A 19,090-nucleotide genomic window follows, 5' to 3' on the forward strand; every position below is an offset into this window, starting at 1 on the left:
CACACACACACACACACACACACACACAGTGGGCAGGAGAGGCAGAACGAGAGTGAGGGAGAGAGCGAGCAGCACAAACCAGAGTGATTACCACTTCAAAAAGGCCGTCGCTCCATCCGAGAGGCCTCCCAGCTTTATTGAAACAATGTGAAAAAACAAGAGCAGCAGGGACCGCAATGCCTCTAAAGTACAGGCTGCTATATCAAACACACACACACACACACACACACACACACACACACACACTGCACCGTGGCTCTTTGTTAAGTCTTTGTACAGTTTCATTTGGAAGATAAATAAGCATATGGTAAATATTTTAGGGACATGCCACTGTGCTCAGTCATTATTTATTGAAGGTGTGTGTGTGTGTGTGTGTGTGTGTGTGTGTGTGTGTGTGTGTGTGTGTGTGTGTGTGTGTGTGTCCATGTGAAGAATATTTATATGAGATTCAAACACAGACAAACACTCCTAAAATGTGTTTTTTCAATATGTGAAAAATTGCACATCCCCATTGGAAACAAAGTGCATTAATTATTCTGTTTTCTTAATCTGTGTGTGTGTGTGTGTGTGTGTGTGTGTGTGTGTGTGTGTGTCCACTCCAACTGGACTTGGTTAAATGTCTGAATTAAGCTCGAGCTAACGAGGCTTCTGGCCCGGCGCTGTCGGGTGCTAAACACTCGTCAGTGATAAGTGTACGCAGCATGGCGGCTGAGCGCCTCATAGTAAAAATGACTTCTGTCAGTGCAGCACCTCTGTGAAGCCGCCAAGAGACCTCACGCCTGGTCACCTGGGAAAGCCTGGAGGGCTTTGGACGTCAGGGTTGCAAGTTAAAATCCTAAAGCCTCCTGCAAGCCGAGGTATCCTGTCAGCGTGCACCTGCTTACACAGCGCTGACAAAAGGTTGGTTCAGCTGTTCGAATGCATCTCTGCTGACGTACGAAAACTCGGCCCGGTTAGTTATCTAATGCCTTTGTTAGAACGCTGGGCTTATTGTGGTTTGGGGTGTTTGTGCTTGATGTTTTTGAATATTCACTCCTTGTGAGGAAGGTTTAGATGATGCTTCCTCCGAGCTGTGTCTGTTTGTCTGTCTGGAAGGAAGCCGTGTGTGACGAGAGCAGAGAGAGCAAAAAGTACGCTTTCAAATTTCTCTGCATGATGGTTTTACGTCACCATCACAGCACATCCAGTCTTTAACTGCAAGGCATGATGGTGATTCTCCTCATGGTTATAAAATCAGACAGGATGAAGCTTCAGGCTGAAGTAACGTAGAAATCTACATGAACTCAAAAATGAGAGAAGATTTGTGTCATTTAAGCAAAAACAAAAACGATTTTTTTTATTCTTTAAATCGGAGGAACGGCTTTTTTCTAAGTCTGAGTGAGTTTCAGCTACAGACAGAGGAGAGATGGGTGTGACCGGAAAACTCTTATTCATTCACATCGTGGTAAAAACCAACTGCACGTTTTCCTTTTGATCAGCCTTTCCAAACTGAATCAGGAGGTTTTTAAACAGGGCTTCTTGTGGGGAAAAAACAATAGCTGAAACAGAACAACACTGTGTATACAAACTAAAGCCGCTGTTCGTAATCCTTCAGCACAATAGCAGCGACGTGTTTCACAGCCTGAATGGAAAAGCTAGGTGCTCTGTTATTTCTCTGCACGCTGCTACCTGACAGACGGAGAGAGGAAAAGGAAAAACCCAGCAGCTCTCGCACAGCACAAACACTTCTTCTAATTTAGGGGTTAAAAGAAACTTGGCATGATGCTCATACACGTGTGCACACGTGTGCGTGTTCCATTTCACATGGAGGACAAATGAAAGTGTAAAAGCTTAACAATAAACGAGTAGTTTGACCTGCTGGGAGCCAATTACAAAGAAGTGTCGTCCGTCATGTCCCCGATCGCTTTCCCCATCTCTCTCGCCTCCCTCCCTGTGCTTCTGTCCCTCCCTCTTTCACCAGGTAATGAAAGGTGCTAAAAACATACGCTGAAGAAAAAGCCGCCCTGAGTTACAAAGAGAAAATTCCACCTGCCGCATTTCAATCCCCCAGTAATGACGAGAGGGGCTGAGAGCGCGCTCTCCAAATTAAACTCCAGCTTGATTAATAAATTGTTCTGTCTCCTGCTCGTGTTAATAAGGTGCTCGTTGGACATATTTCATGTGGAAACACCGTGGGTAATTTTCAAACATAAAATGTTATTGGAGCAATATAGTTTACAGTTGCTGCAGTGCACGTCCAATTGAGTCGCTAATACGTTTTTGCTTTTAATGTGAAAATTATTGCAGTTTCTGCTATAAAAAATATTGTGCAATTATATTTTCCAGTCTTCCAACGCAGCGCACGTGGGGTTGATTTCATGGGAGGATGGCAGTTCGATACATTGCACACATTTAAACACAGGGTGGATATATATTTATGCACATAAATGTAATAATGCCGAGCCATGGCCAGTGCCACTCAATTAGCAGACATGCCTGAGCACAGCTCTGCACACGCTCGGGGACTGCGCTCCAGCTTTTTGCACCCCACAATTCAGACAGTTGCATTAAATGCAAAGCTGGAGCGTCGCTCCACGAGCTTCACGAGTGCAGGCAGCTGTGCTGTCCACAGCAGCAATGCACAGCTGCCCGGCAGAGCTGTAACAGCCTGGTAAAATATTGATGAAGTTCAGGCCCAGACACAGTGTTTACAATGCAGGCGAAACCGCCGTCCCGCTCACTGAGAGGCTCACCTGTGAGCCTCCTCACCTGGCTTCCAAATGTCATAACCGTGTTACACATACATGACGTGATGTCAGTGGCGTTATAGCAAACAGCCCAACCCTGTGTGATAGTGACACGTCCTCTGACATCGTTCATGTGCTGATGTCTAATCTACCACTTGTGACGACATTTCTTAATCAAGTTCATTTCAAAATAAAAATAAAATAAAATCATTTCCAAGCTTTCAGAGCTGTTTCAGTCAGGTGAGCCGGCACTAAAACCTCCCTAAACGTTGCATTTGTATTTGTCTTCTGTTTTAGCTCCGTTCATGAAGCGTTTAAGCTGATTCCACTAATCAGCTCGCTTCATATGTAGGTCTACATATAGGTGGTGAGATTATTGAGGAATGTGTAGGTTCACAGGAAATCAGTCTTTCATTATTTATTCATTCTGAATAATGCATGAAGACAGTAGCGATGCTAACCATGCTGCCTGTGCTAACAGACTGTTGGTCTGCAGGCCGAGCCTGCGATCCTCAAACTGACCTCTAGAAGAGCACCACAGGGTTATTGTCACAGGCTTCTTTACGAGTGTCTTGACTGGTTTGAGCGATAACTGCTGGTCCCACACACGCACACACACACACACACACACAGATGCTAAACTGCCTCTTTACTTCGCTGAATGGGGATGAAACTAGCCTCGTTTTAATCCCTCTTCCTGTCTTTTCCCACTTTTTCTTCTCCTCTCGTGCTGTTTTTTTCTGCCTGTGCTTATTTGAATTTTAATGAGCTTTTCACCTTTTTAAGCAGATGGCTTAGACTGGATTTCTCCATGAAAGTCGGGGTGAGTCTCTCTGTCATGTTTTGCTCAATTTGTTTCAACCGAGTCCTTGAGGGGGTTTAGAGATTTGCCTCCCTAATTTGCCTGTCTCACCCCTCTTCCTCGTCTGTCCCTCTGCTGTCCATGTCCTCTAATAAAATGAACGCCTCTCTTCCTCTGCTGAACGAGAGGACGCCATCACACAAACTAAAACTAAAACAGGGATATATTTAGACTGATGAAAAAACTGCTGGTTTGTTACTACCTAAAGGTTTTTCTTTGGAATTAAATAGTTCAGCATTTCGGGAAAACTAATCATTACCTATAACACATCTGGATAACAATGACAGTTTATTCCAGGTTCTGGCAGGCCACAAACTCAAGCTTATCCCAGCAGCTGATTTCAGTGCCAGACCACATCAGCTGATAAATGAAAAGCTGTTGTCAGAGGGGCCTCGTGTCCATGTGTGTGCATTGTGAACACGAGCTGATTCAGATGAAATGAGCTTGAACTTTCTGAGTCGGAGGGACCAGCCTGGGACGAACCTGCTCACACCTCCAAAGGTCACAGATGCTACATATGCGACAAAGAAGAAGCAAAAGTTGTGGTTGGTTTTTGTGGGAGGATTTGAGCTTTTCCCCTTTCTTAAAGAAACCAAACCTCAACCTGAATCTGGCAACATGCTGACGAGTCTGCACAGCAACGTTGTTCAGCAGAAAGTGAACATACGGTGCTCTCAAAAATGCTCCATTCCTGATGGTTTCTCTTTTTGCACATTAGTTTCACTTAAATTCTGTTTAAATCATCCAAAAATGTTCATGTTAGCCAAAGAAAACCTGAGTTTTTAAACTGTGCTTTCAATTATTCATGAAAATGATCTATTTACACCTACCTGGCCTGCCCTTATGTGAAAAAGCAACAAACGCAGCTGAAGCTGAACTGACTTCATGAATTTAATTAGACATAAAAGTGACATTTGTGTATTTGTGCTCAGAAAGAAGAGGCTTTAGTGTGTTTCCCTGCGTACGTCACGTCTACCTGATAGCATGTTTTCCTGCTTCGGGCAAATTCCTTTGGTTGGTGTCTTCTCTCCTCTCTCACCTCGTTCCCCTCTTCCTCCCACCTCTTCCTCCTCTGGTGTCACCTGGATGCCGACCTCTACTGGCTCCAACACCTTTCTTAGCTCCACCCTCTGCGCGTAGTGATGAAGGCTCTGCAGAGTTGGACTGTCTCCTTGTCCTCCTCCTCCTCGGTCGTTCATCTTGTCATAACAGCCGTTGGCCAGCAGCGGTGTTTGGCACTGCTTCTTCTTGTGCTCAATGAAGAGGAGTATGTCGCCCAACGGGAAAGTCATCTGGCACTGGCCGCAAGTGAGCAGGTCGTGGTCAGAGTGGAGGCCAGGCGGCAGCGTGTGAGCCAAGCTGGGGTCCAAAGGATGGGGACGTAGGCCAAGTGGATTGGAGGGCAGGGTGAGTGGGTTGGAGGGTAGGGATTCGGAGAGCAAAGCGCCATCTGGATGCTCCACCTCCGCTGCACGAGAAACAAAACAGAGGAGACACGTCAGAGTTAACCTGGGTGTATGTTCGCTCATCGCCTGCTGAAATCTATACATGACGCAAACGTGTAATTAGGTTACCACGTGTCTGAGCGACACACTTAAAGAGCTGCTCGTACAGCGCTGCGGTGACGACAACACAGAACGATCAGAGTCGTGACCAACGACCTGTTAGACCAGGCGGCACTCACTTAACATAAGGCTTAATGTGTGGTGGCTCCGACACAACAGTGCAGCTTCATACGTGTGCAGTCACGCCTCCATCACGCTTCGAAGCTTTTTCAAGACATCTAAAAGTCCAAGAAGGTGAATTTTCAGCCACCATCTCAAACACACCACAAACTATATATTTTAGAATTGTTCAATCTCAAACACAAAGTACACAATATACACCGCATACTGCTGCAGTGCACACACACTTTTATTTAGCCTCGCACCTGTGAGGAAGGAAGGAAAATGGGAATTCAGCAAAATTGTAAGTGAGAAGCTCTACACTAACTAGATCGAACCCCGGGTTGTGTCCACGTCTTTGCATGTATGAGAGTTCAGTTGAAACTCGTCATTTCTGAGAATGTGCTTGTTTAGTATGTGGTTATGACCCAAAGTGGGTCGCCGTACACGTTAGGAGTTATTACATGGTCTCAATTAAGACACACGTATTAGTCGTAAGCAGGGTTTTTTCAGTGTTTGTGAGTGAGCAGATGGGCTTTGGGCAGGGTTCTGAACGTTGCTGTGAAACAGCAGTAGGACAGCACATGTGTGGTGTTTGCAGAGGCCAACAGCTTCACCAGCGAGCGAGCTTTGTAAGTGAGGGCTGTCTCCAAAAGGAGCGAGAAGGTCTGAACGAGGCTGGAGGAACAACTGACCCTCTGAGGTAAAACGGGAATGCTGACGATGACGAAGAGCAAACGCATCACCATCACCTCTCTCTGTCTCTAATACAAGATGATGGATTAGCAGCAGGCTGGCCGTTTGTCTCAGCCTCCACATTAGAAATGCGAACAGATTTGGGATGTCAAACGTGGATGAAGGCTCCAGATGGAACACCCCACCCCTCTACGCCACCGTATACCTGTTTTAGGTCTGCTGTTAAACATTCAAAGACCATATTGTACTTGTATCGCATACAACACAGTACAAACATTCATCTGCACTGCAGTGTATGTGCTGCACTCATTATATGTTAGAGGATATCAGTCTGTGTGTGTGTGTGTGTGTGTGTGTGTGCGTGTGTGTGTGTGTGTGCGTGTGTGTGCGTGTGTGTGTGTGTGTGTGCGTGTGTGTGTGTGTGTGTGTGTGTGCGTGTGTGTGTGTGTGTGTGTGTGTGTGTGTGCGTGTGGCCTGCAGGCTGCAGCCATCTGTCCTGTACAGTGGTAGCATGTTTCCCAGTACTAAACATTAGAGAGAATAAAACCAGTGAGCTGACCTGGAACAAATCCAATCTACATGTACGGTGACCCCCCCCCCCCCCACCAATGCAAATCTCACCTCACATTAGAATTATGACTGATAGGGTTTTTTAAAGAGCTGGTCTAAAGTCTGCATCAGTTTAACGAGGCTTGGGTGAGTCGGGTAAGAGCGATACGTAGATATGACAGGCAGCATATCAATACTATAACATAGCAGAAGGTTTGACCAGAGAGTTTTGTGTTAGCTGTGCGCTGAATAGATGAATTTATTTCATTGTTCTTCTGCTAAATGTCAGCTGTGCGTTAACAAGACCCTAACCTACACAAATCACCAGCGACCCGACGGATCTGGAGAAGGATTTGGGAATTCGGTGTTTGTAGGTTCTCTTAGTTTTGAATTCAGAGCAAATGTTTTCCCTCAGCAGGTGATCATCTCTGGGGTTGGTTCCCTCCGTCTCACCACCTTTCACCACACGTGTGCTGTAAATCCATGGAAATCTCTCACACGTATCCTTCACACAAACGGGAGCACATTGCTGGCCACATGCCCATCAAATATTTGTTTCCGCCTCTCCTCGAGAGCTGTTTTCATGATTTTACTTTTATCTGCCGCCACACTTAGGCTGATGGGAAAAGCACCAAAATTGCTCCCAGAACCAGAAAGATTCTGCCAGTTGAGACCAGTGATAATGGTGTGCGCGCGGGTCTCGACTTAAATGATCAAAACTCGACTTGGCTTCTGTGTTTTTTACCATTACCGCGTACACACACACACACTCTCTCTCTTAAATCAAGATATAATGTTTGTGGCTGAGACTGCACATCACACTCACACAGAGTAACACACTCCCTCACGGCACGCACTCAAAGCTGACGGCGGCTCGCTTACACGTCGACTGATAAACTGTTTATTTACCCGCACCGTCACTGTGTACTGTTACACACGTGTACACGCTGCTGCACGCACACTTTATTTATCTAAAATTATGAGCTTTTTATTGTTTTGCAAGAACGACTTTTCTTTGCGAAGAGCCGAGGCTGGTCCTGGACGTGACTCGTACGTGACGGACCGTAGATGTCGGTGATAGCAGACGAGTGAAGACTCAAAGTGATGAAAATAATCTGCCACCGCAGAGACTGTCAACATTAAGATGTGCCCTCAGAACACTTTCGTCTAAACAGGAAGTGGCTTTCCGTACAAAGTCAGTGTTGAGATACAGTTTTTAAAACTTCACAGTCGCGTTTGGGACGTATATTTATTGTACGTGGCGACTAAAAGTTGTTTCATTTATTTGTAGATAATCCAGCTTCTTGTTCTTTTTATAAAAAATACATTTTCAACATTTATTGCAACATTTTAAACTCGATACTTCTGCTGTAAACATGTCGCTTTGTTTGCAGGTGTTAAAGGAAGCAACCGGTATCACGTCCCCCCCGGTTTCAATCTTCACTCACTTCCTGTCACCTCTCTTCTTCTACCTATGAGACTGAAAATGCCTCAGAAATGTTTGGCTTTAGTTTCCTTTTAGCTGAAACTTCAAAGAATCATTTTCAGTGTTTAGGCGATTAAAATATGCGAGGACGCAGTTTTACTCACAACCTGTTTTCAAAGTCAGTCGAGTTTGAAATAAACATCAATTTAAGGTAATTCAAAGTAACTCCTGTGTGCTGGGTGAGGTTTGGGTGACCATGTCGAGCCAATCAGGAGCGCGCTGCTGCCAAACGCACAAAGGATTGTAATGGTGTATTTGAGTCCACCGCCACAGCAGCGACAGCGAGTTACAGAGAGATGCGAGCAGAGCCACCTGCCCAGGAGGTGCTGCAGCGGAAAACAAGTGCTACTCACAAACACGCAGAGCAGCTGTGTCACTGGCTCATCTGCCGAAGAGCATAACTGAGTGTGAGGTGGACTTCAACATCCAGCTTTCACCTCTGTCAGGTGAAGACAGTGACTAATGCTTTTTGTTTGTTTGTTTAATTCTTTTTTTTTTTTGCAACATGCAAAAAAGGCTCATTTTCAGAATCAGCACATGCAGTCATTTTAATACTACAATTATTCTTTTACTCATTTAAATTTAAATGTTCCAAATAGACCAAAATACACAGAAATAAAAACAATCAAATAAACTTATATTTGCAGATTTCTAATGAAAAACGAAATATTATGAAATGTGTTTTAAAACAAAGTGCACGTTTGTCTGCAGAGCAAGAACACACAGGACAAAAATACATGCAGAAATATTTACACACAGGAATTTACTACAACTTTAAAATGTGGCTCCAGTCATATGCAATGACACACACACACACACACACACACACACACACATGAAATGTGTCAGTCACTCATTGCTGTGAATCGACATGTATGCTCTAAATAAGAAGTGCCACAGAGAGACAGACAGTCGAGTGTGCAGCTGTTGACAGTTAAGAGAGGTGAATGTGGTCTTTCAGCGCTGATGTCATCTGATTAACACACACACACACACACACACACACACACACACACACACACACACTCAGAGCACATTTCCACTTCTCTCATTGGCAGAGCACTGTGGCTCTGACAGCCTGAGAGCTCCCCCTAGCAGGAAGAGGCGCAGAAACAGAGAGAAGACAGACAGCTTACAAAGGTATGCAGGATATGTTGGAGTGTGTGTGTGTGTGTGTGTGTGTGTGTGTGTGTGTGTGTGTGTGTGTGTGTGTGTGTGTGTGTGTGTGTGTGTGTGTGTGTGTGTTATGTAGTGGTGTGAAACTGCGTGCACGTTAAATGAGTTCAGGCATGCTTTGGGGCAAACTTGCTGCATTCATCCGCTCACACACTCCACCTTTAAGGTTACATTTATATTTGTTCACATAAATGTTTAAATGTTTTCTAATTTCCAGCAACAATAAAAAGCTCTTAAATCATAATTTACAGGGAAGGAAAATTGTGGGAAATTTAAGGAAACACACATTTTATTTTTAACCACTAAAAAATGTGGTTGATGGTTTAAAACCCGGCAGCTGCGTAAATTACGTCTCTTTAGAAAAAACACACCACATCACCACGGACATTATTTATGTCAGTTTACAGTCGCCGTGGAAATAACATGATGAAATGTTTTTTTTTGTTTGTTGTTGTTGTTTACCCTTTAAGTCGGGAGACGTTTCTGAAAATAATGAGCATTAAACTATTTGGATTTTCATTACGTATCGTTCACAAACGTGACCCTGAATGAGCCACAGTGAAGCAGTGCATTTTCATTTGTGCTATTTGAACCACACCTCACCCAGAGAACGCTTAAAAGAAGGAGATGTTGACTTCTTTCTTCCCCTCTCTCTAACAAAGACATAGCCCCAGCAGGGTGCGTGGCTATTTGACAAGCCGAAAGGAAACATGCATCTCAAGTGGGCAAGTGCAATTTACACACAGCCCTCTGTGCGTGTGTGTGTGTGTGTGTGTGTGTGTGTGTGTGTGTGTGTGTGTGTGTGTGTGTGTGTGTGTGTGTGTGTGTGTGAGAGAGAGACTACAATGGCAGCTCTCGTCCTGTTTGTGTCTTTTCATGCTTAAATCAGCCTCTCAGAGCAAAGCCAGGCTTATTTGGAGTGAATGAGAAGCAGGAGGCACCTTCAGGTGTAAACTGTCTGCTGCTGCTACAAGAAAAAAAAATGCCCCCAAATCTGTGAGACAAACACAACAATATAAAGTCCTACTGATGAAGCTCCTGCCCCTGAGGGAATAGTTGCACCAAATTCCGCTCTGGGTGGCTTCTTGTTTGATCTTACTGTTATAGGGAAGCGCTGGGTTTGGTGCATATTTAGTGTAGATGTAGACGATAAACATGCAAGTGGTTCTTCCGTGTTCAGTGAGGGCAATGATCAGCTGATCAGCTCCAAACTGTGATCGCTTGTTGATTTAATCAACTGAAAAAAGGAAAGAATTTTTAAAACTGTGTGAATGATCTGCGATCAGAATCAGGAAGATTTGCAGGAAACTGGGAGCGTCGGAATGCACTTTGTGACGCCAAAGTGCACAAAATCTACCTCGGTGTTCCTGGCTCTTCCTGCATATATACTAAGAAGCAACTCTTCTTCTAAAGTGCACAGCTATTGTGTTGTGGTGTGTGTCGTGTTGCAAAATCCAAATTATAAATCCACGGCACGGAGAGCCAGGTCAGAGGGATTTTATCACCTGACAGCTCCGGAAGAATTCTTTGAAAATTTTGGCACGAGTGGAGGATTCACTCACGTGTGTTCATATGCATATGTGTGTGTGTCTGTTGACGTCTACGCTCACATAAATAAATGCATGTGTGTGTGTAAATCATAAATTACAGGATGTGCAGAAGCATGTTTCGTTGCTCATTTATTAACCTCCACCTTCATATTTCTTGTCTATCCGTCTGCTCTGAGCAGCAAAGGCTGATATCACAATGAGCCCCATTAGAAACTGGGCCTGCACCAGTGCTACCTCTGTCTGCTGCTAATGTGAGGGCACATTTTTAATCTAACTCAGTGACTTCAGGTGTTGGTCTCTGTTTGGGCCGACACCACGATGGCCTCGCAGCAAACAGATGCCTGTGTGGCCTCAAACCCCTGCATGCACTCAGGCTGAGAGCTAAATGTTACACACACTGAGGTGAACACTGATACACTGTAGTGTAAGTTGATCTGATCTGGCAGCCTTCACACAAGAGAAGTCTCCCCAAATAACCTGCAGCCGGAGCACAGAGGTGAGTAAAGTACCAAACATACAGATCGTAAAAAATAAAAAGAAATAAAACCACTGTGAAGATTTACTGTTGGTCTTCGTTTAAGTCCATCAACAAAACTGATCTGAGGCCAGAAAATATTATTTGACGCTGAGAAGTTTAGTGGCAAAGTGATGCTGTCATTGGAAATTAATTTGAGTAATTAAGACGTTAAATGTGTCGCATAAGTTTGTTTAAAAATAAATCAATAATAAGCTAAGAGGTGTTGGAAATTAACCTTCTGTGGAATTATCTCCGAGACGCCGTCACTCACTGTGTTCCGCTTTAACGCGCCGTGAGGGAAACCCTGAAACCCTTTTTCTTTCTTTCTTTTTTGCAGACCGATTAAATAATCCAAACCTGGCATTAATATTACAGCCACGGGAGGAATGAGCTTTGCATGCGTGCGGCAGAAAACAGCATGAGAGCGATGGGCCAATTAAACAGACGAACAGGACGGACTGGAAACTATAACGTGCAAAATTCAGAAGACGGCGATAAAAGAAAAGAGACGTGAAACGGAGCCGCTTTAAAATGTGCGCGAGGAAATAAAATTACGATTTTTTTTTTTTGACAACCCTGTTTGTTGAAAACGTGTAAAGTTCTCCGACGCTTCAGCGTGAAGGATCCACGCTGTCTTCATGAAAAAGAAATTAGCAGAATTAGCTCGAACGCATTTTTTCTAACATGAGGTGCGTTGTTTGTTTTTTTAACCTTTGTTTAATGTGTTCCGGGGAGCGCGTGAAGCTGAAAAACATTACAAATAAAGTGTAATTATCCGCGCAGTGATCACGCTGCTCGCCCCTCGTTTCAAACAAGAGGTGGAAGAATAAAGTTTGAAAAAAGTACAATTTCTCCACGAGCGATTTTTACAGTAAAAGTCCGACGCGGCTGTGGACGTTTTTTTACTCTAAATTCACTGTAATTATTTATAGAGAGTAAAAATCAAATAAACGCAAAATAAAGCGTTTATCTGATTTTGTCCGTAAACTGGGAGAGAGGAGAGGATGGCCTCGGGGAAGCAAACTTTCTGTTCCAGCTCTGAAAATATTCATTTTATCACCTGGAAAAAGTACTTCAATAAATCAGCTCCTCTGCACAGTCACGCGTGAAAAACTGAACGTGTCAACACTTACGCGTTATTTCTCTCTGGGACAGGTGCTGCGGATTCCCCTGCTTGCGTCGGGACATCGCCCTGGCATTTACACTGGCATCGCCCGGAGAGCGGCGCTGGAAGGGTCGGCTCTCCTTCTCCTCCTCCTCTTCCCGCTCCGGCTCCTATAACCGACCAATCCGCCCACAAACAGCCTGCTTGTCGGCCCCCCGAGCTGACCACTAGACGCTGGGCCGAATCTCGCCCTGGAGGTGATCTCTTCAGCGGGCAGTGGCTCCTGCGTTCCGCGGTGGCCGGCCGTGGCGCAGCGCCGGGCGCTCGTGCGGAGTTTGGTGCCAATGTGTCTGTGCGCCTCCTTTCTTCGATCTGAGGTGAGGGAGGGGGTCGCTGTTCTCTCCGTCGCTTTTACACCATCTGTCAGCGGCGAGCCGAGAGAGGAGCGGAGAGTGAAGGATGGAGAGACGGAAGGGGGCGAGAGGTCACCTCCTGATGGTCAGTGTCTACCTGTGTCCACTATCCGGCCACGCCGGACACTGCCCGCTCCTGCGCGGTGGAGTGCGTAAAAAAGGAATCCAGTTTTCTTCCCGGCACTTCTCGAAATGTGGCCAAGTGGCTGGCACTTCTACTGCACTGACAGCAGCGGCCGGGCGGGTGAGACTTTAACTGTTCGAGTCAAAGCGAAGCCACTGTGTTTGCTCTCTGTGAGTCCCGCATCCCCTGGACTGTGCGTGCGGCTCTGAGCGGCTCTGTGTGGCTCTCTGGCTTCTACGATGGGAGAAAACTCAAGTTCAAGTGCGGACGTGACGTTCAGTCTGCGGTGAGAAGGGAAAGTGGAGACTGAAGAGCACTGGGGGCGACTAGTGGTAGCTTTCACACACACACACACACACACACACACACACACACACACACACACACACACACACACACACACACACACACACACACACACACGGGTCTGTGGTGCGCACGGCAGCAGTGGTCAGAGTCGCTCAGGTAATCTCCGCCAATAAAGCCTCACTGCCGCATTTATTTCTGTTAAAGAGTGACCCGAGGGGCTTCAGTGCCGGCTGTCCACATGATGCTGGACTCTTTGCGCTCACATTTAAAATCCACGCACTTCCATAATGTCTCAACGTTACGCTACTTCACTTTGTCGGATCCACTTGTCCTAAATTCACATTTTTATTTGACCAAATTTGGTGACAAGTGCATAAGGTGACTTTTACCGCATCAGAGGCCTTCCTGCTAACTGTACAGCTCTTCTCTCCTTTCAACGTGCACGTGTGCAAAAACAAAAGTACTCCTTAAATATTTTCTGATGCGCACCCTTCCTCAGCAGACCGCCTGAAATGTCATTTCACATTTATTTCACTCCGACTTGGAGTCAGATCAGTGCGTCGCTGTGGCCTAAATTTACCCACAAACGTATCGATCACACGCACATGTTTGACGCGTTTTTCATTCACATCCAAATTAGTTAATAATAACCCGCGTGGGTAGCTTCTAGTTTGTAAATACACGCCTCATTCTGTCGGAACTGTTTGATGGCATTACAGCATTAATCAGTTATGTAAGCGATATGAACGTGGGGATTTAATTCAGGCGCTCAGAACGAGACTTTTAAAAATTGGGCAGGTTTGTGACCTCACGGTGACTTCAGTGCCAAACTGGAGGAAAGAAACAATGATGGTGAGGATTTAAGAGGATTTCAAGTGAACAATAGTTTGATGTCATTTGATAATTTAGAGAAGAATTTATAGAAACTGATTATTATCTTGTTGTTGTTATTTAAAAAAATACAGTTAGATGAAAAGTGTGTGTGTGTGTGTTTTAGTTTCCAGGCTGATGACAGATAAACGGTTTGCTGCAGCACCCACTGTTAAACAGAGAGGTAGGCTGTGATTTCCACACGTCGTCGGTGGGAGAGGATACGAGGATACGAAAGTAAAATTTGGAGAAACCTGGAGGTGAATGTGTGTAAACGGTGTCAGTCTTCCTGAGGAAACACCACCTGACAAAAACTATCAGTGTTATTATTATTGTTGTAGTTTTAAAGCTGAGGCCATTCAGCTGAGAATCCTTCATCCTGCAAACACATCCCCCCAACTTGGGTCTCAGTCTCTCCTAAGCCTCACAGTAGGAATGGTCGTGGCGAAGGCCTCGGGGTTCCTTTTATTCCTCCCTCCTCGCCTGTAGCCTGTAGCTCGTTCCCGGGCCAGGTGTTGTCAGTACCACATATTTCAGCGAGAATGCCTCTCCCCATCTATTTGGACTTTTTCCCTCGTCTGTCCCTCTTCTTCTCTTTCTCAAATATATCTTCACGGGGCTCATCTCGACTGCGGCTCGGGCTGTCTCCCAACCAGCCTCTGCTTATTTCACCAGTATACTGTAGGAGGACATAAACAGATTTCCCATGCTCATTTACGAGAAAAAGAAGAAGATGGCAGGTTTGTCCAAATGTCTTTGTCGCACACACAACAGAACACCCACTTTCATTTGGGAGGGATACGTGCAGCACTTTGTCACAATAACAGGCGACAGAGAGCATTATGTTGAAATGTAAATCATTGTCAGTTTTAAGGCACCACTCGGTGCCAGCGCCTTTTTTTTTTTTTAAATGAAGATGTGTGCTTAAAGCTGCTTTAAGCACCTCGTACATGTAGGAGCAGAAAAGAAGAAGACGCCGTCTGCATTGTCGCTCAAATTCAGTCCACACGTGCACACAAACTTCAGAGATGCCTTTGGTTCTCAGGTTTCTGCTCGGAAAAGCCTGCGAGTAATAAATCTGCTCTAATTGCAGGTTTAAGAAGCCGTGTTGACTTTTTAGGCCATTTTTTGTCATCATCAAAAGCAGTGAAATACTCACTGTTTTGGAATCATGAGCACCTTCAGCATGAAGTGACACTCCAGGCCAACATCACGATCTAGATGTGCCTCCTTGTCCTTGCAACCTGATTGGCTCATTAGTCAGATGGGCGACAGGTGCATCGTTCCACTTTCTTATTGGACATTTTTGGAAAGCGATTTCTCACTTAAAGGCCATCAGTGTGAGTTATGGCGAATGGCTCCTGGCATCCTGCTTTTGCCCTTCCTTCATTTGCATATATATATGAGGCTGTTTGTTTTTATGTTAATGCTAAATAAGCCCCCACCCCACCCCCATCCTCTCAACCGCTCCTCCTATCGCCCATCACCTCGGTTGGGTGGTTAAATTTTAATTAGAGGGACATGGAGATGTCCTTTAGAGTTTTAAGATCACTTTGCCAACAACTGTTCGCTGCTAATATTGATGTTGATCTGTTCAGATGCTGGCTGGCAGATAAAGCAGAGAGAAACAATGTGAGATCGAACATGGAGAGCTCACTGAGAGAAGCCAATCAGAAGCTTCTATACTAAAGCTAGATACGCCCAGTAAATGCTGTTTTTTTATCATGGAGTTATAAGCACAATAAGCACACACTTCTATGAGATTTGGTAAAAAGCTCCAATGAAGCCTTTAAAAAGAACAATCACACAAAGATTTCACTTCTCGGTGACCTGTTTAGGTGATCGTTAGTTTGGTCTCTTTATATTCCTTTTTTAAATTTAGAAACCTTTTGAATCTCCACGTGGAGAACTGTAAAGTGAAATGTTCATGTCTCTAACATCTTCTAGCTTTTGACGTTGTGCTTGTGCAGCCTAACCCTGAGCCTGAACTACTTCTACATGTTACAAGAGGTTAAATTCTACATTTATTTATTGTTGATTTGAGACAGATCAATGCTAAAGACACACATTAACTGCACTTCATATTTATAACATCCAGTGTATCAAAGAGCAGCTGACCTATCCAGTGTTAACAGCAGCTTTTTCCATTTTTTAAAATCCATTCGTTGGTGATGAAAAGCAGATTAGAAGTGCTGGTGATGAGCTCCGCTCTCGCTCCCTCACAGCTCAGCACGATGACCCTTTGAGCTCAGACCAGCAATGCAACACCACCCTCTATTGGTTATCCACTGCCACATGCAAACCACAAGCCCCTCTGTGGCACTGGGAATGTGTTCCTGTGTGCGTGTGCAGACAGCAGACTCTTTTGTTCTTGCTGTCTGAGCCTGTTTGAAAGTGTTATTGAACATGTGTTCTGTGGCTCTGCCTTCATATATATTGCACTATACCTACTTGGATTCACGCCCTCTTTGGGTGTTGCCTTGGTTTATTCTAACGGTGCTGAGCGAGCCTCGTTATTATTGCTTCAGAATGGAGTGCTAAGTGAATAAAGCTCGACTCTGATCGTCTCTGCATGGGCTGAGGAGCGAGTGTTTGAGGGCTCGCGGAGGAGCGCTAAAGGCCTTAAGCACAATTACCAATATCAAAGTTGAAATTATTCCGTTTAAAGAGAAAATGCTAATGATGGATTTATTTAGAGCAAGTTAGCGCCGCTGAACTCTCATTACGAGTGCGCACGTTTTCACACAAACGTGCGCACTCACACTTCAAGACCTATTTTCTCTCTTTTATTCTTCCCTCCTCTCTTTTCAGAGAGGTTTATTTTCAGAATCATTAATTCCAGCACAATTATGGCAGTGGTTAATGTATATGTTTGTCATTATTCATTCTCATATAATGAGGCGGCAAGAGAGGAAACAAGAAAAAGGATGTGCTCTCAGCCCGACATGTTCTGTCCTAATAGGTTTGCCTTCAATTAGAATCTATTTGAGTGGACCAGCCCACTTAGGCTGTATACACTGAGTCAAACCTGGAGCTATACACACACAATGTTACACTAAACAGATTATTTTGGGGGTGAAACAATGAATTAACCAAATCCAAGTCCTACGCCTAACCATAGATGGCCGGGTGGTGTGCTGATGGATGAGGCTGAACTGGCGAATTTCATCACAGAAACATCTCAGAAAAAGAAACGACTGTCATAACTGTTATTTTAAATATGAGCTCCGAGTTTCATAATGTGCACATATAACTGACAGAAATGTGTTTAATCTGTGTCTTTGTTTCTCCAGTCATCCAAATACTTTGCTCTCTGCATCAGCCTCAAACAGCTTCTAAAACAGCAGTTCAGCCAAATCTCTTCAAGCAGAAAGAAAGTGTGCATTTTCAGGGACTTTGGTGGTTTTAATAACTTTTTGGGGCAACAGAATGTCAAACGGTAAATTCTCAGAAGTAGGGGTTCAATAAAAGTCTGTTTCTATCTCTACATGAACAATTACTTAACCTTACGATAACTATGTGCACCGCAGCCCAGTCTTTATGGGCCCGAAGCCTTAAAATGACATGCTCTCTGGTCTCTTATAGGTGGATGTAAAGGGTATAAAGTGGAAGGAAGTCATACACACACTATAAAGTCAAAGCACCATCTTGCTCTTGGCTTTTGATGTTAGCAGCAGTGAAGCAACAGCTAACAGTAACACAAGTCTGTCATTTGTGAAGCTCAAATGTGCATGTAAATCGTGGCCGAGCCCTCCGGCGGAGAACACTGTGTTGTATATTGAGGCTAATTGAGATCTAAAGCAGGCTGTCCACCTAGACCACTTCAGGACCTCTGAAACCAAAGCCATTCAGCCGCTTTTCACCAGCCACCATTCACCAGCTGTTGGACCAAACGTGATTGTTTGTCTGCAGAAAAATGGCTAAATCAGGTTTGTTTGGCAGCCAGTTGACAGGCCTACTTCCACAAGAGTCTCTAGAGAAAGATGGGAGACAAAGCAAACAAATGAGTGAGGGAATGCACACACAGACACACACACACACAAACCTTGGCATCTGATAGAGGCTCCCTGCATTGCCAAAGCTTTGTATTCACCACAATTAGCTCCATTCTCAGACGTTTCTCCTATACCCAGCACTGCTGAGCCAAGTCCCTGCTTTTGTGTTGGAGAACCTCTCGTGTCCTTTTCCTTCTCCAGTGCTGACATGACTTTTGCCTGTGTGACCCACACTCTGCCCTGATGTGGACAAAAAAGAACAATGCGTTGAACATTGAAAGCCAAACCACGCAGGTCTTCTTCCATTTTTAAAAAGACAGTGAAAACAGGCCGTCATAGTGTGAGGCTAGCTCAGCATATAAAGATGCAGAATCTGTGACAGACTGAAACAAGGAAAGCAGCACAGGTTTAGCGCTTGCAGCCCAAACACTGCAGGACTTTGGAGTTCAGTTAGAAAACATAATAAGATGTAATGACTCAAGTTTGTCAGGGTGAAAACGTGCAGATATACACAGCAGTCAGTCTTCTTCAGCATCAAGTCAGGGTGTGAGATACTGACGAGTGAAGGATCAATACTGAAGAGAAGCAGTTGTCCAAATGTTAGACAACTCACACACACAAATACACAATGGTAACTGTGTAACTGTGTGAGTCCACGTACATGAAGCCAAAGTTCAGCTCTTATCAGGTTGAACTGTGGCTGACTCCTGTGTCAGCCCGAGCGGAGCCGGTGCATCACGACGATGCGTTAGAGAAAGACAAAGACATCTTCGTTTAGAAGTAACCGAGTCCTGAAGTACTGGCTTTAAAACAAAACCACAAGCTTGCACACAAACAATAAGCTCAGGACAAGATGAAGGTCATGCTGACCATCTCCAACAAAAGACACTGTGAGGAAGAGTTTGCCAGATTAAAGATTTCCACTTTGAAAAACGTTGAAAAGCCATCTAGAAATGTGGATCATTATTTCTAAATGTGGCTGAAAAGTTTAATAATAACAGGATGTGTTAGCTTTTTTAAAACGTGGCCTTACAAAGTGAATTATAAT

General features: G+C 44.6%; 1 protein-coding gene across 1 annotated transcript in view; it reads right to left on the reverse strand.

Annotated features, from left to right (window-relative positions):
* The window catches only part of bcl11ba (BCL11 transcription factor B a), a 32,912-nt gene extending 19,734 nt beyond the window's left edge, over positions 1 to 13,178 (reverse strand). Inside the window, exons 1-2 of the mRNA XM_026151449.1 lie at positions 12,360 to 13,178; positions 4,565 to 5,056 (exon numbers count right to left, since the gene is read on the reverse strand). Coding sequence (XP_026007234.1) covers positions 4,565 to 5,056; positions 12,360 to 12,414 — 547 coding nt within the window. The 5' untranslated portion in view covers positions 12,415 to 13,178. The remainder of the gene's footprint in view (positions 1 to 4,564; positions 5,057 to 12,359) is intronic.
* Positions 13,179 to 19,090: the final 5,912 nt, after the last annotated feature.

This window comes from Astatotilapia calliptera, chromosome 19 (assembly GCF_900246225.1).
Source record: "Astatotilapia calliptera chromosome 19, fAstCal1.2, whole genome shotgun sequence".
Lineage (NCBI taxonomy): Eukaryota > Metazoa > Chordata > Actinopteri > Cichliformes > Cichlidae > Astatotilapia > Astatotilapia calliptera.